We start from the raw sequence: 17831 nt of genomic DNA, 5'->3' as shown, positions 1-17831 counted from the left end.
TGTCTTCTGCAGTTTTGTCTGTGTTTGATCTGGAATAGGAAAATAGGGTCCATTCCAATTTGGAAAGAAACCCAGAACCCAAATTATATGAGTAAACTCACATCATGAGACTGAAATGCCCCTGAATACCCCCTTATCCTTTCTGAGGATGGAAAGTTTGACAGTCAGATGGGACCAGGGAAAAAAAGATGTCTCCAGATGGAAAATGATTAAAAGCTGAATTTGGCAATGTTATTAAAGTGGACCCCTGGTTTTAATTATAAAGTTATAGAACAAGTGATGGCAAATCCATTACAGAGTTTGAAATTATGTCCAGCTTAGCTGCTTTAAGCACTGTCAAGCACCCACTACTCTACAAGAAGAATTCAGTCTAGTTTTCAGCTCTCAGGTTGAGATGGCTTATTCTTGCAGTGACTTATTAATCCACCCAGAAGACTCTCACAACTCATCTTCTCACCTTTGCAACCAGCCTTCTTTCAAGGGAAATTTTCTTGCCTGAAACTGGCTTTTAAAATTATCTTGATCTTGGTGAAACTGTTAGCAGTATGCCTGAGAACATCTATTTAGGATTCATAAATCTTTATAGGGAAACTGTTAATAGAGCCACTATTCTGCCTGCCTTGAAATACTGAGGTGCTTTGATTTGAAACATTATAACCTGCAGGAGAAAACCTTGACAGAAGGATAGAAAATTCATGCTTTAAACACAAGGTTTTGCAGTCACGAAGTTACTTTGTGGACTGGCAGAATATGTTCGATTTCAGCGGCTCAATGGTGGACACAACAATCAGGGCTGGAGAAGGCTGAACCTCACTCAGTGTGAGAAATAGTCCACCTGACACTGCTGTCCTGCCTGACTTCAATTAATCTGTCACTACTAACACGCCCTGGTTACTTACCACAGTACAAATGTCAGCTTGGAGCAGCTTTTCCCCAGCGTCCCCCTTGAGTAGCCCTTGCCGCTTGCATGTGCTCGGTCAGTGATGAAGAGCAGTTAATGAGCTCCATCTACCGCTGCACGAGTGAATTGTTCCAGCAGCTCCAGTTCCCAGCACCCGCCCGGGCTGCCCTGGCAGAGGTGCTCCAGGCACTCTGCTGCACCAGCCACTGCCAAGGGCTCCTAGCAGCACATTCCCCTCTTTGTGGTTCTGTTTTTCCAGCATCAGCTTTACTGCACGTGGGTTTTCTTTAGTCTATAATCTTTTAGGTAATTTCATTTTGAATAACAGGGTGACAATGTGGGGCACCTTTTGTTCTTGTTTTTTTAATGTATTTTCCCACGCAAAAAGGCATAACAGTTATCTTAAAATAATTAGTGCAAAAAAACGATGAGGCTTACAAAGCAGGAAAATTTAAGTTACTGTTGCAGTCTTACCAAACAAGACCACTGTGCTGAAAATGGATACTCAGATCAACAGATGGATGCCCTTCTCTTATGCTTGCCATATGTATTGACTGGAGTATTCAGATGGGATATTTAGTTGTTCATGTCTCAAAAGAAATTATCAGATAGTGACTTAAAATGCCTTCTCAGCTTATGAGAGGGTTAATGAATACCTGACCTGAAATATCACCTTCCTTAGTATTTTCCTCTTGATTTAGGTGAAATATTTCAAACACTCTCAAAGTATCACAAATGGCACCACGGTAAGCAGACTGCAGGAGATACCTAAAGCACAGGTGAATCAGAAGAACACCAGATAATTGATGAAGAGGAAAGGTAGCAAGTGTTAATACCTTCAAATGTCTTAAATCTAAAAAAAAATAATAAAATGCTATATCTGATTAAATATCTCAGCATAGGATTTTGTTTTCATGATACTTTTCCATTTAGTAAGAAAACAATATCAAAAATCTTACTAAGGTAAGAGGTATTTTTCTAGTCTGCACAATGCTTAAACAGCTATGTGATGGCTGCTGAATCAATTAAAAGATGAAGCTTGGAGACATTGCACAAAGGAAAGAAAGTTATTCCTCAGGCTGGCTGCTGCTTTCAGATCCATGGAAAGCAGGGCATGTCTCGCTAGGAGCAAAGCAAACTGCATGAGGATGCATCATCAGCTCCTGTTGAAACCCCCTTCACCTGCCTCAGGTCCCTCACTGCACATCTGCCTCAAGTGGTCTCAAAATCCAACATTTCTGAATTATGAGACTGATTGCAAAACATTAAAATCAAACTAAGAAACTCAACTATCAACCAGAAAATGGTTGCCAAAAGTCCAAGGTATTTTCATCAGATATGAAACCAATGTAATTTTCATTTCCTCAGCCTCAACTTTGGCCCCTGATCTTGGCACTGAAAGAGGCTTCCCCCTCTCTAACTTTCCTCTGAGTTGTAGCATTCAGTGAACTGTTCATGAATGCTCCTTACTCAGGGGAGCCTTTATGACTAACTCCAAGGGATTTGGGAGTTTCTAGGGACAGAAGCTATGTTTGAACAGGATAATTCAAATGACCTTCTTCATTCTTCATACACCATACTGGAAATCTGTTGGGAACATCTTTTACAATAAATTCACATTTTTTATTTTTGAAACTAGCAATTAATTCAGAATTATGCAAAGCAAAATAATGAATAATCTGGCTGTGCAGTCAATTCTTTCATGAAAACATGGGGGATTTCATTGTATAACACTTCTTACAATTAGCACATCAGTGGAAAAACAGACCCTGTTTTCAGCTAATGCATTGTCAATAAAAATTCTCAGACTTTCAGCAGCTTTTACAAATAATATTTAAGGTGAATTGTCTCCAAATTAATTGGAAGCTACAAAGCTCTAAATGCTTACTTTATGCTTGCAGTTAATGTTTATCCCAAATTTAGTGTTACGTGACAGGTTATTTGAAAAGATTCAGGAACAATGTAAACTTCAAATTTAAGAAAAGTACAAAGATTTAATATTTGTCTTCTGTGAATTTTATGGGAGTAAGAATTGGAAAGAGTCCAGTTTTGGAATTGGAAACTGAGAGTCCAGTTTTACACCTCCAAGAAAAAATGTCAAGCAGCCTGTTCCTGAATAAAGGGTTTCAAGTTAAATATTCAGTAGCAGAATGTTAAATAAAAGAATAATTTATTTTTTTTTTGTTGCTCATTAACACAAGCAGCCCTAATTTGATTTCTTGAATGTATTTGCTTTCATATGAAAGCAGGAATAGCCACAAGGTACCAAGAGGCACTAGACTGTTCTTGAAGCTGCATTGCCCCAATAAGCTTTGCAAAAGGCATTACTAATAATGGCAGAGAAACAAATTTTCAGTCATCAACCCTTAGAAAATAAAAATACTGAGGGGATTTTAGTGACCTAAAAATTGCCTACCAGTGTGCAATGATTTTTATGGATTTAGATGGGAGCAAGGGCAAATCTGTCTCACCCTGGTATTTCCCACTTTCTCCCTTCATGTAATGATGTTCTTCACAGGCAGCACCCTGGTGATCAGGTGTGTCCAAGTCTGCCCACATTAGGGGAGCTTTTTAATGCACTTGCATGTGTGCAGTCTGATCATCAGAAATACACAGTGCATAATAGCACATGCACACATTTATACCTATATATACAACAGAGACATACATTATGGTCAGGAGAAATGTATAATAATAAGCACCTTTCAACTTTCATGCTTGCAGTGCAGGAGACAGGCTTGTAGATCTGTCAGTGAAGTAACCACTTGGAAAGACTGCAATGGTTTTTCATCACCTGTAACCATTCTCTCATGAGGGTCATCATTTTATCTGTGTAAAACTTCTCCTATCTTACCAAGAGCTATCACACATACAGGGTTTTCTTTTCTATTCAAGAAGTTTTCCACCTTTATGTGAAATTTTTTTAACTGCGTGTAGTTCAAGAGGATTTACTAAGCTGAAAATTAAGCATATCAAATTTTCCCTCTACATAGTAGTTACCCAGGCAGTTGTGACTGAGCAGAGTACAGAGTATAAATGTCAGGATAAATTACCATTTTCCATTAAGGATTGGTGAACAACTAAATCCTCACTCACAGAAATACATCTCTCTGGATTTAAACCTTTTGGCTCCAGTCCATTTCTGCAGTCTGCCCTGCACTTACAGAGAAAAGCCATTGATGCCTATGGGAGTGGTGTCTAAAGATGTAGAGGGATCTTAATACGTATTTATGACCTTACAAAGATGATCAGATTATTTGTTTGGTAGCTCATGTCTTCAGAACTGTTTCTTGCTAAATAACAAAACCACTTTGATCTGCCATTAAACATTTCCTTATATAATCTGGAAAATGTATGCATAATTGACAAAACTAGAAGGAACTGAGTACAGAAAGCAGAAAACAACATTTAATTTCATTTTTACATTTATTCAATGGAGTTCAGAAACAAGTATAATATAATTCTTATTTTACAAAGTTGATCATTAAATATTTTTAAAAAAGGACTTATTGGCCTTTGATAAGTAGTTTGGGACATGCATGCTAATACAAAGCCAGTTTTGGATGACAGACATTTAAATGCAGAAAAGTGAGCTAACAAAATTTTCAGATACACTTGAAAAGGTGGCATGTCCTTTTATATCCCCTTATCCAAATGTAATTTCACCATTTTTCAGCAACTTCCCCTCCCATGTCCACTTTCTAAACTTTAAACAAATATTACAAAATAAAATATTTAGAAATACAAATAATACACCCAATAAAGTACATTAATTATGATGAATGATAATGGGAAAGAGAATCTGGCATAGTTGTCTATGTGGTAAGGGTTTTTAACATGGAAACAGTCAAAGATACAGAAAAGTCTTTTCATTACCGACATTGCTGAACTACACACTCTGTGTTGATTCCTCTCCCTTTTTCTGTCACTGCTGCTTTGTTTGCTTTTGTTTGAATCAGTCTTGTTTGTATTGTCAGGGGCACTGCAACTGTTTGTCACTGCTGCCAGGACTGCATTCTTCTCTTCTTCATCATCATCATCATCAATAATCTGATGGGGAACACAACAGCAGGTACTTAAGTGCATGTTTCATCACCTGTTTATTTAGAGCTGCAGCAAATGGGATTTTTCCTCTGACTCCTCCTATGTTTCACTCCTCAACTTCAAGGACAAGCACTTGCATGCACTGGCAGCTCCTTTCAGCTCTCTCTCAAAGCCTCCATTTATGGGGAAAACATTGACTCAAGCAACGCTATACAGCAAAGACTTTTGAAGCACTGTCAAGAAAATCTGGATTTGTTCAAATATGGACAAGGAACTTTACTTAAGATAGCAGCAAATCCCTGAAAGGCACAACAGTAAACTGTCTTTTGCTCAGGGCAAATACTGGCAAAGGTTAGTGCCTAGAAAGTGTGAAGACAAAGCCCCAGCCTGGAGATGGAGAGGGTGGGGGAGCTGCCAGGCCAGGCAGCTGAGCTGGCTGCACCCCAAATCCAGCACCCCAGGATGGAAGACACTCTCCTTGTGTGCAACTGGCTACCTCCTTCTGGTGCTTTGTGACAAAAATCAAGTGACTTTAAAAATAAAGAGGGACAAGCCCCACCCACAGCTGACTTAATACTAAATAGCTTGTGATACTTTCTGTCAAGTCCTGAAACTCGTGCTTTAAGTTCAACGTTATGCTAGGGTTAAGAATATTTTTATGTGCTTCACTGCATCAAGACAGGTCTTTGGAGAATGTTGTATAAGCCTTCTGGTGGGTTTTGTTTCTCTGATTAGAAATGGCTCAGAGCCATAAAGTTCATGTATGAAATTTTCACCCTTTGAAGTCAGTGGGTTTTCTGTTACTGACTCAGAGGACACAGGATTAGACATCAGCTGCAGCTTCAGCTCTAAAACTTCCTTGGAATTTCTGGGGTACTCAGTTTGGCTTGAGATATTGTAGAGACACCAGCAGAAACGAGCTACAAAGACCGGCTCCAATTTTGTATCTAAACTAAACCTTATTATGTATACTTTGAGGAGGGGTCATTTTAATTCAGGTAGGTATATATATAACTTTTATTTTCTCCTGATAGTTTTATTATCCCCCAAATCAGTAGGTGGCATAAATGTAAGACAAGTCTAAAAAAATTATTTGTGAAGTGTAGAATGCAGAATCTCTTTCTTCTGAGCAACTTGCTTTTTTCCATTTGCATCATGAAAAGAAACAGTTTACACAAGGACAAACTTTTGAAAGGTTAAGATGTACATCCCCATGTGCAGCCAGACAAAAAGCTCATTTAGGTATACCCAGCTATTAAAGTCAAAGAAAGCCAATTAAGCCACCTAAGTGGTCTCCATGCTGGTACAGAATTGCTCTTCTGCCCAGGGTGCATGTGTACAGCACGAGCCCTGTCTTCTTCATCTAAAATTACTGACACCCTTGAAAATTAAAGTGGAGTCTGTACAATGTCCTCAAGCTGCTGTGAATCAGTGAAGCAGAACAAATGGCAGTAGAAAAGGGATTAATGCAGCTTTCCACTTTCAATTAAAAAAAATAAAAAAAGGGGAGGATATTTTATTTGAGACATAAACATAGCTCAAATGTAGCTTTTAGGATGACACACATATCATCCTAAAAATACAATTACCAAAAAACCTTGGTCATCCTCCACATGGCCTCCCACACCTCTGAAAGGCTGGGACGAGAATCTGCCTATAAAGCATTAAGAGGTTCAATCCATAAAACTCCAGTCTGAACCTTCCATAATCCCCAGGGTAGTACTAAAATTCAAACCTCAAGTTTTCACTTGAGGCCTGACTCTGTTATAAAAATCTCTCTCTTCTGCTTCAAAAAGTCCAGGCAGCTGAGGGGAGTGCTGGGGATGGCAGAGGAGCCTTTGTCAGCAGTGCCTGGCACTTGAAATGAGGCACCAGAGCAACAACCTCATGAATGCACTCAGTACTTCAAAGGTTAATAAAATAAAGGAACCTGACAGAAGAGTCCCGACTTTTTTCCCCTGCTTTCATTTTTCATTATGACATCTGTACTTCAAAACCATCAGGATTTGGGGCATTGCTCAGTTTAAGAGTCCATTTTTCTCTCAGGTAGGGCTGGCTATCAGTTGTTGAGAATTAGTTTTATTTCAGAGCATGAAAGGACATTGTGTACGTGCCACTTCTCCTTTCTCACAATGCATGTGAGCGATTCCCAGGAGGCTGATGTGTTATGAGGCTGTTCCTGACTCCTTTCAGCTCCCCAAGGGGCAGTTCTCACTTAAGCAGAAAATACCATAAGCAGTGCATATGTACAGGATTCTATCTGCAGTGCAACAAGGCTGGGCTCTTGCAAAACAGAGGGGAGGTTACAGCAAAAGTGCTGGATCACATAGCTTGGAAAGGAGAGAGTTAGTCTAGAGAACCATACCTGCTAATTTATAAAAAACTGCAGTCTTATAGAGTGGGTTTATCAAGGGACTTTTCCAGACTGTTATGAAGAACTGAACATGATGAAAGACTGAGCCAGTTTACACTGTATCAAAAAAAGAAATTGTGCTGTGAGTGTTCAGCTGTGGCTCCAGTTTGAAATGTCACACTAGGTTTTTTCTGGATGCCAGCTGTCAATGAGGAAATGGCAGCTGGCACTAAGGAGGGCTCTATTTAGACACCAAATCGGTACCATTCAGGAAAGATGCTGTACATCACCCAAAAAGCACTGTCTATGACACCTGATACTGGGGCTGCTGTTTACACTAAGTGAAGTGTTTGCTGACATCCAAGAGCCAACAGAATTGGAGGAAAGTTGCCACTTTCACTGGATAATAAAGCTGCTCAAGCTTAAAAATATTTCAAACCAGAGTGTTGCACACCTGGAGCTTATGTGGTGCTCATAAAGACTGCATGAGGCTTGCACAGAAATACCACAGAGGCTGAATATCACACTTATAAAATGATTTGCAGTTTTCAAACTGTTCTCCATTCTGCCTTAACAGTGGAGGTTTAGGTAAAAGACAAAGGAAACCCAAGGAATATTTCTGTGCTTTGTAAGAGGACACAATTAATGCCTTTGTACAAAAGAGAAGAAACTGAGGAGAAGCAACCTCTCCTTTGAAGCAGCCTGCTGTTCTGGAGCTGATGTGAATGGCACATTCTGCCTGACCTCCCTTGCAGCAGGTGGTTCCTCTGCTTTTGCCATTAGCTTTGAAGGTGTCTCTGTGGGTCCTGGTTCACATGATGGGAAACATTGCAAGAGCATGGATATGATGAGCTCTTTCACCAGTTTATGTTCAAAACTGGAGCTCTCAGGGGCTTCAGAAGGGTTTGATACGCCTGTGCCCAACTTCTTCAAAGAGCAAAGCGGGAAGCAAGTGAGTACAACTAATTTCTATACAAGAGAGAGGGTGACATTTCCATTTCACCTCCTACATTTATTTACATAATTCTGAGTGCAAATTTTCTATCAGCTCACATATGGGAATAACAAACTGGGACGTGAGATTTCCAATTAACCTGTGTCCACAAGAGAATACGCTAATGAGGACAACGCATTCACAGTGACGATACTCACACATAAATTGCTAAGTACCTGCTAGACAGTGACATGAGATTTTAGCTGGTATTTTTGCCCTTGTGATGTTTTTGTTTTTATAACAAGAAATGAGAAATACAAGTCAGGTGGGCTCTCCATGACACCCAGATCAGTAAGCAGTGCTTGCCCTTGGCTACAGTAGGAAAAGGACATGACAAGCATTTTCCTTATTCTACAGAGTCACAAGCTGATCTAGGACCAAAAAACTCTTCCTTCTCTTATACCCCTATGTTTGTGTGGGCAAGAAGTGCACTTGGCTTGCTTGCTCACTCCTGATGCCCAGCAGAAGGCAGGAAACAAGGCTGAAGTGAAAGACTATTTCTTCTGGTCATGAAGGTCATCACAAAACTTTCCTTTCTCATTTTACAGCTGTACCTCCACGTACTTCCATGCACATTTTGGAAGGCTAAAAGTTCCCATGTCCAGCCCATCTGCAAGCATGAGTACCTGCTCCAGATGAAAGGGAATCTGACAGAGGCAGGTGAAGGCAAGGACAGCATAAGTGCCCTTCACAGATCCAAAGATGCTTAATCATCCAAGCACTGAAACACTACTTTCTTACCCAAACCTCCAAGCAGTTTTTTTTTTCTGTACACTATGAGCAAAATGACAACCACTTACATCACAAGATGGATATGCTCACAGGGAATTGTCACTGATGTTACCTTGCCAATAAAAATTACTTATAGGCTTTCCACTCAAATCCTCACTTGAAATGAGTGTTTGCCCATTTGCAGACAATCCCCAATAGACGTTATCTCATAAAACCCACTGGGGTGGCTCAGCTTTGTGTCCATTTTGCAGTCTTCCTCCACACACCTAGACCCAACAACAGCTTTTAACATATTCTTGTGCATTTGCAGTACCTATCTTTCATGCAAACAGCCAAAATCTCATTAATTGATTAACTATCTAGACATAACCCCCCCTATCCACGTATTGCCCGATCTTCAAAAGGTTTTGAAGCTCCTCCACTTGAGCTCAATATCCTGTTTCTTGAGTATATTGAGGAGCTTTGCTTAGGCATTTGTGATGCTCTGTTGTAATTTGGCTTAAACAGTTAACAATATTTCTGCTTCTGGTCATTTATCCCTACAGCACTCAACCAAACTTCTTTCTGCCTTTTATTTCCTTCCTATTATTCTCATTTTCCATGTTTTACTTTTTTCTATTAATCCAGAAATTTCATAAGCTGCTTAAGTTTTTCTTTATCATGCATATTAGGTTCAGTTCCATAATTAAAAGCTGCAAGACAATCATCTTTCAGCTTGCTTGTGATTTATTTTTCCTTGCTTATGAAGGCACTGCTATACACTGGAGATGGAAGATGTGACAAAACCTCTTCATGAACCTGTCCTGATTATTTCAGCAACCATCAGACTCAAAACATACCTATGTTGATTTCATCCATTTTTATTTTAAGTACATTTCACAGCATTTCAGAGTTGTGAGAAACTCTTTAGAGCCACAAAAGCACTGTTATAATAATGATGCAGAAGGGAAAATGCATCCCAGTCTGACTTCAGGTGCAGCTGTTGAAAGAGAAGTTGAGAGCAGAAAGCTACAGGGACCTGATGCACCCAGCACATGAAGGCATCAGCCAGGAGACTGACTCATGTTCCATGCATGCGCAGGTTTCATACATAGAATGCTATAAACTCTTTTTTTTCTGTATTGCAGTAGGATCAAGGCACCAAGCTCAGCCCAATTTTTGAACTGTGAGTTAATGCTATTGCCTGGGAGACAAGAAGTGCCAGTGATTTTTGTGAGACATCCAGAACATTTTATATGTAGCCATAAAGTCCATACCAAAAGAGAGAAGGAAGAGTGCTTCAGTGTGTTTGGTCTCTTCCAGAAAAGCTCCAGGTATACAAATATTTTTTCTTTTTCTCAAGATTATTATGTTTCCCTGCCCTAATTCTAAAAAAGAAACTACCTTAAATACATTTACCATTAGTGTTAAGATAATTAATTCTTTTTAGCAAATGTAATTTAAATCCAGTTTTTAGAACAACACCAAATAATTCATTTACCTTTGGAAGCTCCTTTGAGCTGAGTTGATGCAGAGTGCAGAAATGAGTCACAGCATACTCTAACAATGCTCCAAAGATGAAGCTGAAGCAGATACCCAGGTACACATCAATTGCCTTAATAAAGCAATTAGCATTTGGGAGTGAAGTCCTGGCTCCCATCATCAGTGTTGTCATCGTAAGGACTGTGGTGACACCTGTGGAATTGAAAAATATATGTTCTAGTACAACACAGATGGCACTGAGGGCCTCTGCTGCAAGGGCCCTACTGCAGGAGAGTTTTCCCTGGACCTGAAACTCCTAAGATGCCGCAGCATTTAATGGGTCATGTTTTAGGAAGAAGACTTTAAAATTAACTTGTGACTCTTAAGTTAAAAGCTTAAAAAGAGTAACAGAAAATGTTAGCAAAGCTGAGAAGACTAGGAATTAAAATGAGAGAGATTTTGGTGTCATGGAATATATAATTATGATTAACACATTATTATTGCAAATCTATGGAAAAGGTCCCTTTAAAATATTCAGATATCATTTTTCTGAAGTGAAAGACTATTTCTATGCAAAAGGTCCCTTTAAAATATTCAGATATCATCTTTCTCAGTGTAGTTGCCCACTGGCCTCATCCAATGTGAAATCCTTCTTTATTCCCTGTTCTGTAGGAGTATTTTTTCCATCCCACCTGCAGCTTGATCAAACCTGATTTGCATTCTCTCCCTTTCAGAATATCCTTTCTTTGAAATTAATTATATTTAATCTCTTATAATTCTCTTGCTATTCATGTGTTAATTAGTATGTATGGTGAGACCTCACAAAAGCCTCACAATTGTCTGTGCATGCCATGTATTTGAATATGTTTAAATTATTTCCAAAATGACAGTTTTTTCCTTTGCTTTCGGTGGCCTCCTCTGCCTATAAGTCTCCTTCCTGTAGCTGCCAAAGGCACTTTTCTTAGCTAAAGAATAGCAATGCTTTAAGGGGAATCCACATGATGCACTGAGTATGGACAACCCAAAAAGTAATTCCATAAAACTCAGAAGTGTTTGCAACTTCAGGACATGGATGCCAAGTATGTGCAATAGAGAAGGAGTCTCAATGACCCTGGTTTGGGCTGGTTTGGGTTGGTTTATCAGCTTCTCACCTATGCAGATTCTGGCTGGAACCGATGACTGGCTTATCCAAAATGACACCCAGGAGAGCACAACCAGAAGGATTGATGGCACATACGTCTCTAATATGAAATACAAGATGTTTCTCTTGAGCTCAAAGTGAAACACAAGTTTTGGGTAACGTCCTGGGGAAGGAGAAGGGAAAAAAACAGTGAAGGTGCAATTATTGAAAAGATCCTTGAAATAACAACCTGTATTACTTTGGTGGGCTACAATGTGGAAAAGGCTTAACAAACAAGCTTGTAAAAATTAAACACGGCACTGAGAAATTCAGATTGAAGACTCTGAACTGAAGGAAACAATCAAATATGTAACATCCAGTCACCATATCCAGAGTTTTATTAAAGACACCTTGAATTGGAAATTAAGTGAGGATTAGTGAAGGAAAAAATAAATCCATCAATGCATGAATTTGATGTTTCACCATACAACACAAGGCAAGGAAATTTGAAATTGCATATGGATTTAGCTGCTGCTATTCATAACAACAAGTGAGCTACTGTACAAACTAGAGCAGTAAGGATTGTCATTTCATGGGTTCTTACTTTTAACTATCTCACATAGCCAGTTTGTTTTGCTTTTCATTTACTATTGCTCAAGATGTGGATTGAGGGTACCTGCTATGACATTGCTGACCTACCTCTCACATTCCACTTAAACCCAAGCAGTATCTTTGCATCCTCATTATCTATTTTTCCTTTGTATTAGTGCATTAGAATGTTTGTGCTGCTCTGAGCAGCGTCACTGTTGTGGCTCAAATTATTTCCTTCTAAGTCAGTGATTTCCAGAAGATGAACTTTTGATCATGGAGTCAAATACAGAACTGTGTTTCATGAGGGGATAGCACACTCATAAGCAAAGCCTGAATTTCTTATCCAGCTCCCTAACTGAGCAAAAATTGGCTGTGTTGAAGTATACAACCTGAAATTGTTACCAGTTCAATGCATTACAGGAAAACAAAATCTTGCTTTTTAAAGGGGCAGAAAAGACTTCTTGTTCTGAAGTTCCAGGTTACAAATTAACTGTTATTAAGCTTTTACAAAATCATTTTAACATTTGCATGCCAGTGAGATATCAGTGAGAGACTAATGCTCTGTAGTCCAATAGCTTTGGCTTCTGCTATTTAATACAAAACCTATTTTCTGGCACCAATATCTGCTTCCAGTGCTGCCTGCTGTGAGTCAGGACAGAACTACAGAACAGTGAATTCACTTCAGCAACAGCAATATAGGCACAGACAGGCTATTTGTGCATCCCTCAGGTGTGCTGTGAGACACAAAGAAGAGCACTTTTAAAAGCCTGAAATGCAAGCAGTGGATGCCAAGAAATGTCTTATTGCTCCCGGATGAGAAAATGGATGGCTAAATTTCAATTTTTAAAAGCATTGTATATATTGCATCAAGAGAACAATAACAGGATTTTTAAAACAGAAAGAATTGCATTATGTAGTCTGACCCTAATCACAAGCCACTAAATTTCCTTAATCATCCCTCGCTTTGAACTAAATAATTTTGGTTGGAATAGAGCCCACCTTTCACACAGATATGAAGACTTAGTCTGAGGATACCTAGACACACACCATTTCTCTTGGTAAATAATTCTCTTTGCTAAGAATCAATGCCTAATTTCTAATATTAACTTGTTTTCAGTTTTCTGCGACATTGAGCATTTCCTCCCTACTAAATAGTGAAGAGATTACTAAATAAACTAAATAGTCCTCTGGTAGTCAGTTCTTTCTCCTTCCAAAGGAAAAAATACACTGCATTTAGGGTTTTTCTTTGTAAATTCAGTATATTGAAATCCTAAAGTATCCAACTGAAAGAAAGGGTACAAATATAACCATTCAATTATCTCCATGAGGCAAGAGGTACAAACATGTTTTACACCATTATCACATTTTTATGTGAAAAGAGGGACATTACACCAGTGTACCTCTACCAAGGCTGTGACTTTTACCAATACAGTTGTTTCAATAAATGTCATTTTGCTCACCAAAACTGGTTTTGAGTGTATGGAGACCAAAGTAAAGCACTCAGAAGTCAGGGAGTGAAAAACTCACAGATGACTGTGCGACCTTACCCTCCCTGTCTGCGCCCGCCGTGCTCTGAAATGGGCGCGGGACAAAGGGAAAGCTCTGAGTCTGTACAACAAAAGTCTGCAGCACAAAGCACCTGTAGGGAAAGAGAATATTCCAGATATTCCACAGAAACTGCTTGTGCTGTGCTTCTGTGCTGACCACAGGGAAGGATGTGCCCAGCAAAGGGGAGTGAAGAGACCAGACCATCCTTCCTGCAGAGTGCCACAGGCACCTGGGGATTTCCTGCGGTTCAGCCTCAGAAGAACTCATTGTTAAGAAGGAAAACTCTGAAACAGCCAATACAGCCATACAATAACACCCTCTCCTTGTTACTGCCCTACAACTGTATCTCTATTTACCTCAGTATAAAAGTTAAGTGCATACATGTGAAGTTACTTCAAAATATCAGATTTAAAAGCCACAGCTCACAATTTCCAAGTTTAGACAAGTCCTTTGAATATTCTGGTGTTATTATTTTTTCCTATGCCAGAAATTTCTGAAGTAATGTGAAAAAAGAGAAATAGAGATGTAACAGCTTATAGCTAAGTGGTTTTTTGGGGAACAAAAAAGAGACATTTCTCTAACCTTAAGGCTTTCTTCTTGCCAGAATCCAAAGACATATCATGGACGTGATAATAATAGTGTCAGCATTTCTCTAAAGAGTTCAGAAGAGCTTTTATAATGGAAATTTTGAAGCAACCTATATATAGAAATCATCAGAGCTCCTCCTGTAATAAACTGAAGGAATCAGTAGTTGAGAAAAAGTATTCAGTGCACACTTATGCTAAAGAAATGAGCAATGGGATAAAATGAAGATAGGGAAATATTGCAGTCCCTTTTTCATCTACACCACACATGTACCAGAAGTTATCATCTTTAAAAAGAACAGATTTGCTGCTCCTGTTGCGTGAGCTGCATGTGAGAGAGCAATGCTGTATCTCATTGCCTTTGACTGGCACATCTGAGACCATGGTGCCATCAGCCAGAACAAAATTGAAACAGGTTCATGAAATCCTAGTCCTGACTTTACTAGAGTTAACTCAAGTACAGCTCAAATTAACTCCTCAAAACTGTCAAGTTTGTCACTTGCTTGACAACAAAATACTTGCATTAAAATGAAAATATGTTTTTTCTTTCAAGTTTCTGGCCCATGATGAATGTCACCTCAGTGTGAGACTGCTCTGATTTAAATTTGTTAACATGATAGAAATAATTTCTGTGCAGATATCCAACTGCAGCAAAGGCACAGCATTAGCACTTATCAAAGTATTGAATTGCTCTGTGTAACAGTTTCTCAGATGAACCTGAACCTAAATGACTGTCAATATTTACACTCTAAACACACCTCGAGGTGAGGTATTCTACTTAATGACCCCAAAGCAAAAGAAAATTCAGCTGAGTAATGCAGGCTTTATAGAATTTATGAGAGAGCAGAAGTACAGAAGTAGACAGTAGCTCTAAGTTGTAGATGAAGAACAAATCCAAACATCAGATGGCAGTCTCCATACCTACTCTAACCCCCTCTACTGCTAAGTACCCGAAAAAGGAGAAGGTCCAGCTGACCACTGTTGTTAAAGCACCATAAAATTTATATCTGCACAGGCTTTAGTCAGTAGCTGAGCAGGCCTAGGCCTAGGTCTGAGTCAGATCTTTCTGAAGGCAATAAAAACTTATGTCATTTTATAATTTGGCATTGAAGTTTGGCTTTTGGCTTTTAAAATTATATTCTAATTTACAGTTTTGATTATCAGACACTTTGTATAGACTTGCCACTAATGATTCTATCAACAATAACTATTGCTGCACTGCTTGAGAAATATATAAACCTGAACAAGCTTTCTTTTCACCCTAGGTCATTCATTTTCTGATTTTCCCATTTTTCTGTGCCATCTGTTCCCAGCTGATGGCAGAATGCTGCACCTTTGATCTTTTCTGCAGCATTTCTGACCAGTGAATGGTCCCAGCAGAGGTAACTAAGGAAGGACTGAATCTCTATAAATACTGGCAGCAGTTCCTAATTTCCACTCTAAGTGCTTTGGGATGGGACCATCTTCCCCACAACCACTTCCTGTGGACTTTCTGCTGAACTCTACTCCAGTAAAAGACTGCTCCACATCACTCTTTATGCAAGAAGCACTTTGGTGCCCTGCACAGAGGTGTGCAGCCAGGCACAAAGAGCATCCTTTTCTCTCTCATGAATTATTTATGCTAACCCCTTGGGTGTCTGCTCAGATGTGTGATGTACAACTCACACAACTCACTCAGTGTAGTTCTACCAATGCATCATCTCCTTCTCATCTTGCCTCTTCTAAGGGCAGAAGACAGGAGAGCTTAAAATAGATTTTACATACACTGAAAATGTAGTTTTCAGTATGCAATTTTGTTATTGCTTGTTTACAATGAACATGGGCAGTGAATAATCAGAATGTCCCCACTTTTACACAGTAAATAAGTTGTGCAACTGAAATGCAATTCTCTGACTGTTGCAGGATGCTAACGGTGCCAATATAAATTACTAATATGCTATTACAGCTTTTCTGCCCCTCCCTCAGAAAAAAACAGTCTTCTGTCCTTCATAGTCTGGATCTTACAAACTACCCCTTTCTTACTTGCTTTTCAGAGGTGAACTAAAGGAAATGAAAGTTCAGGCTGGGCTTCTCAACAAGTGTTTCATCTTAATAAAAATGCTTTACAAAAAATATGTTTGAAATTCAGATTTCCTAAGAATGCAACAAAGCCTTTCATGTAGTGTATATGTGTATACAAATTTATCCACTTAGCTTACCTAACAAAAAAAACAACAAAAAACCCAGAAAAAATTATGCCACTGAAAGTTTTTCAAGTGTTGAGGTATATTTATGTCTATGCTATAAAGAACTTCAGAGGAGTTAATAAAAGAATGTTTCCTAATATTCTTTCCATTCATTGCATTTTTATATGAGTTTATGTTACTGTAACTTTTTCAAAATTTCCAAATTTATTTTCTTTCTAAACTGTTCTACACTGCAGAAGAATCTCAGAAACAACTCATGATGGAAAATACCAACTCAAGTGGAAAAGCTTGTTTACAAAGAGGGATGCTGTGACCTAAGAGAAGTAAATTGAACATAACACGATAATAGACAGATATGCATAGGTAATTGTTTAAATCTTAGGTGAGGCTGACTGAAGACTCACCAGGTAAGATTATTACTGAATACCTCTGGGATTCTTTGTGAGCCCTGTATGGCAAAGAATATGTTCTCAGAAGTAACAGCTGGAGAGCCATTAGAGACAATAAAAGAACAGATAAAGGGAATGGGAGAAGATATTCAGCACACCATACCTCAAAAGGAAAAGTACTGAAAAACCTAGAAAAACTTGATTATTAACTAAATAATCTCCTGAATCTTGGGAAATTGCAGGTGAGCCTGTAGGACAAAGCAAGCAGTGCTTCTATTTAGAAAGAGACCATGACTGATCAACATACACTCTTATACAGACTTCATGTAATCTATATATATTTTGTATACATTTTGATTTCAGATCAGTAATAACAAATAAGAGCAACTGCTCAGTGGCTTGGCTGTGACATTGAGAAGCTGACAACAGGCAGTGGCCTGGGGACCACAGAGCTTCAGCCCTGCACAGCCACACTGAGGGGCCTCTAGCCCAAGGAGGCTCAAGCAGGATTTGAGACAGACATCAAACCCCTGGCAGCGACTGCAGACAAGAACAGCAGCCAGCTCCTTCTGCAGCGCTTTTAACAGAGCAAATATCTTGTCTTTGTGCATCAAGGAGCAGAGATTGAATTTATGCTTCTGTCTCTTCTTTCCTTCTGTTCTGCCAAAATAATGCCATTTGAATATGGCAGTTTGTTGACTTGACATTTTCCAAGTGGGGCTGTGCGCTGAGAGCCCTGCCTGCCTGCCTTGCCTCTCCCTGCCTTCTGGGATGAGCACTCAGCATCAGACTAGACCTGAGCAAGCTGAGCCTCTTCATTCCTGCTGCTGCCAAGGACTTGACAGGAGGGCTGAGCAGTGGGTGAAAGACTTAAGGAAAGATGCTGGGGAAAAAAGCTAACAGCCAATTAGCATGAAGTTTTAAATTA

At 39.2% G+C, this 17831-nt stretch overlaps 1 protein-coding gene across 1 annotated transcript in view; it reads right to left on the bottom strand.

Annotated features, from left to right (window-relative positions):
• Nucleotides 1-4293: 4293 nt before the first annotated feature.
• LOC129123053 (gamma-aminobutyric acid receptor subunit pi-like) overlaps nt 4294-17831 on the bottom strand; it is a 45579-nt gene continuing 32041 nt past the window's right edge. Inside the window, exons 8-10 of the mRNA XM_077183020.1 lie at nt 11637-11789; nt 10505-10698; nt 4294-4951 (exon numbers count right to left, since the gene is read on the bottom strand). Of these exons, the coding sequence (XP_077039135.1) occupies nt 4637-4951; nt 10505-10698; nt 11637-11789 (662 nt within the window). The 3' untranslated portion in view covers nt 4294-4636. The remainder of the gene's footprint in view (nt 4952-10504; nt 10699-11636; nt 11790-17831) is intronic.

The sequence above is a fragment of the Agelaius phoeniceus genome, chromosome 9 (assembly GCF_051311805.1).
Source record: "Agelaius phoeniceus isolate bAgePho1 chromosome 9, bAgePho1.hap1, whole genome shotgun sequence".
Classification (NCBI taxonomy): Eukaryota; Metazoa; Chordata; class Aves; order Passeriformes; family Icteridae; genus Agelaius; species Agelaius phoeniceus.
This window is presented reverse-complemented; position numbering and strand designations above follow the sequence as displayed.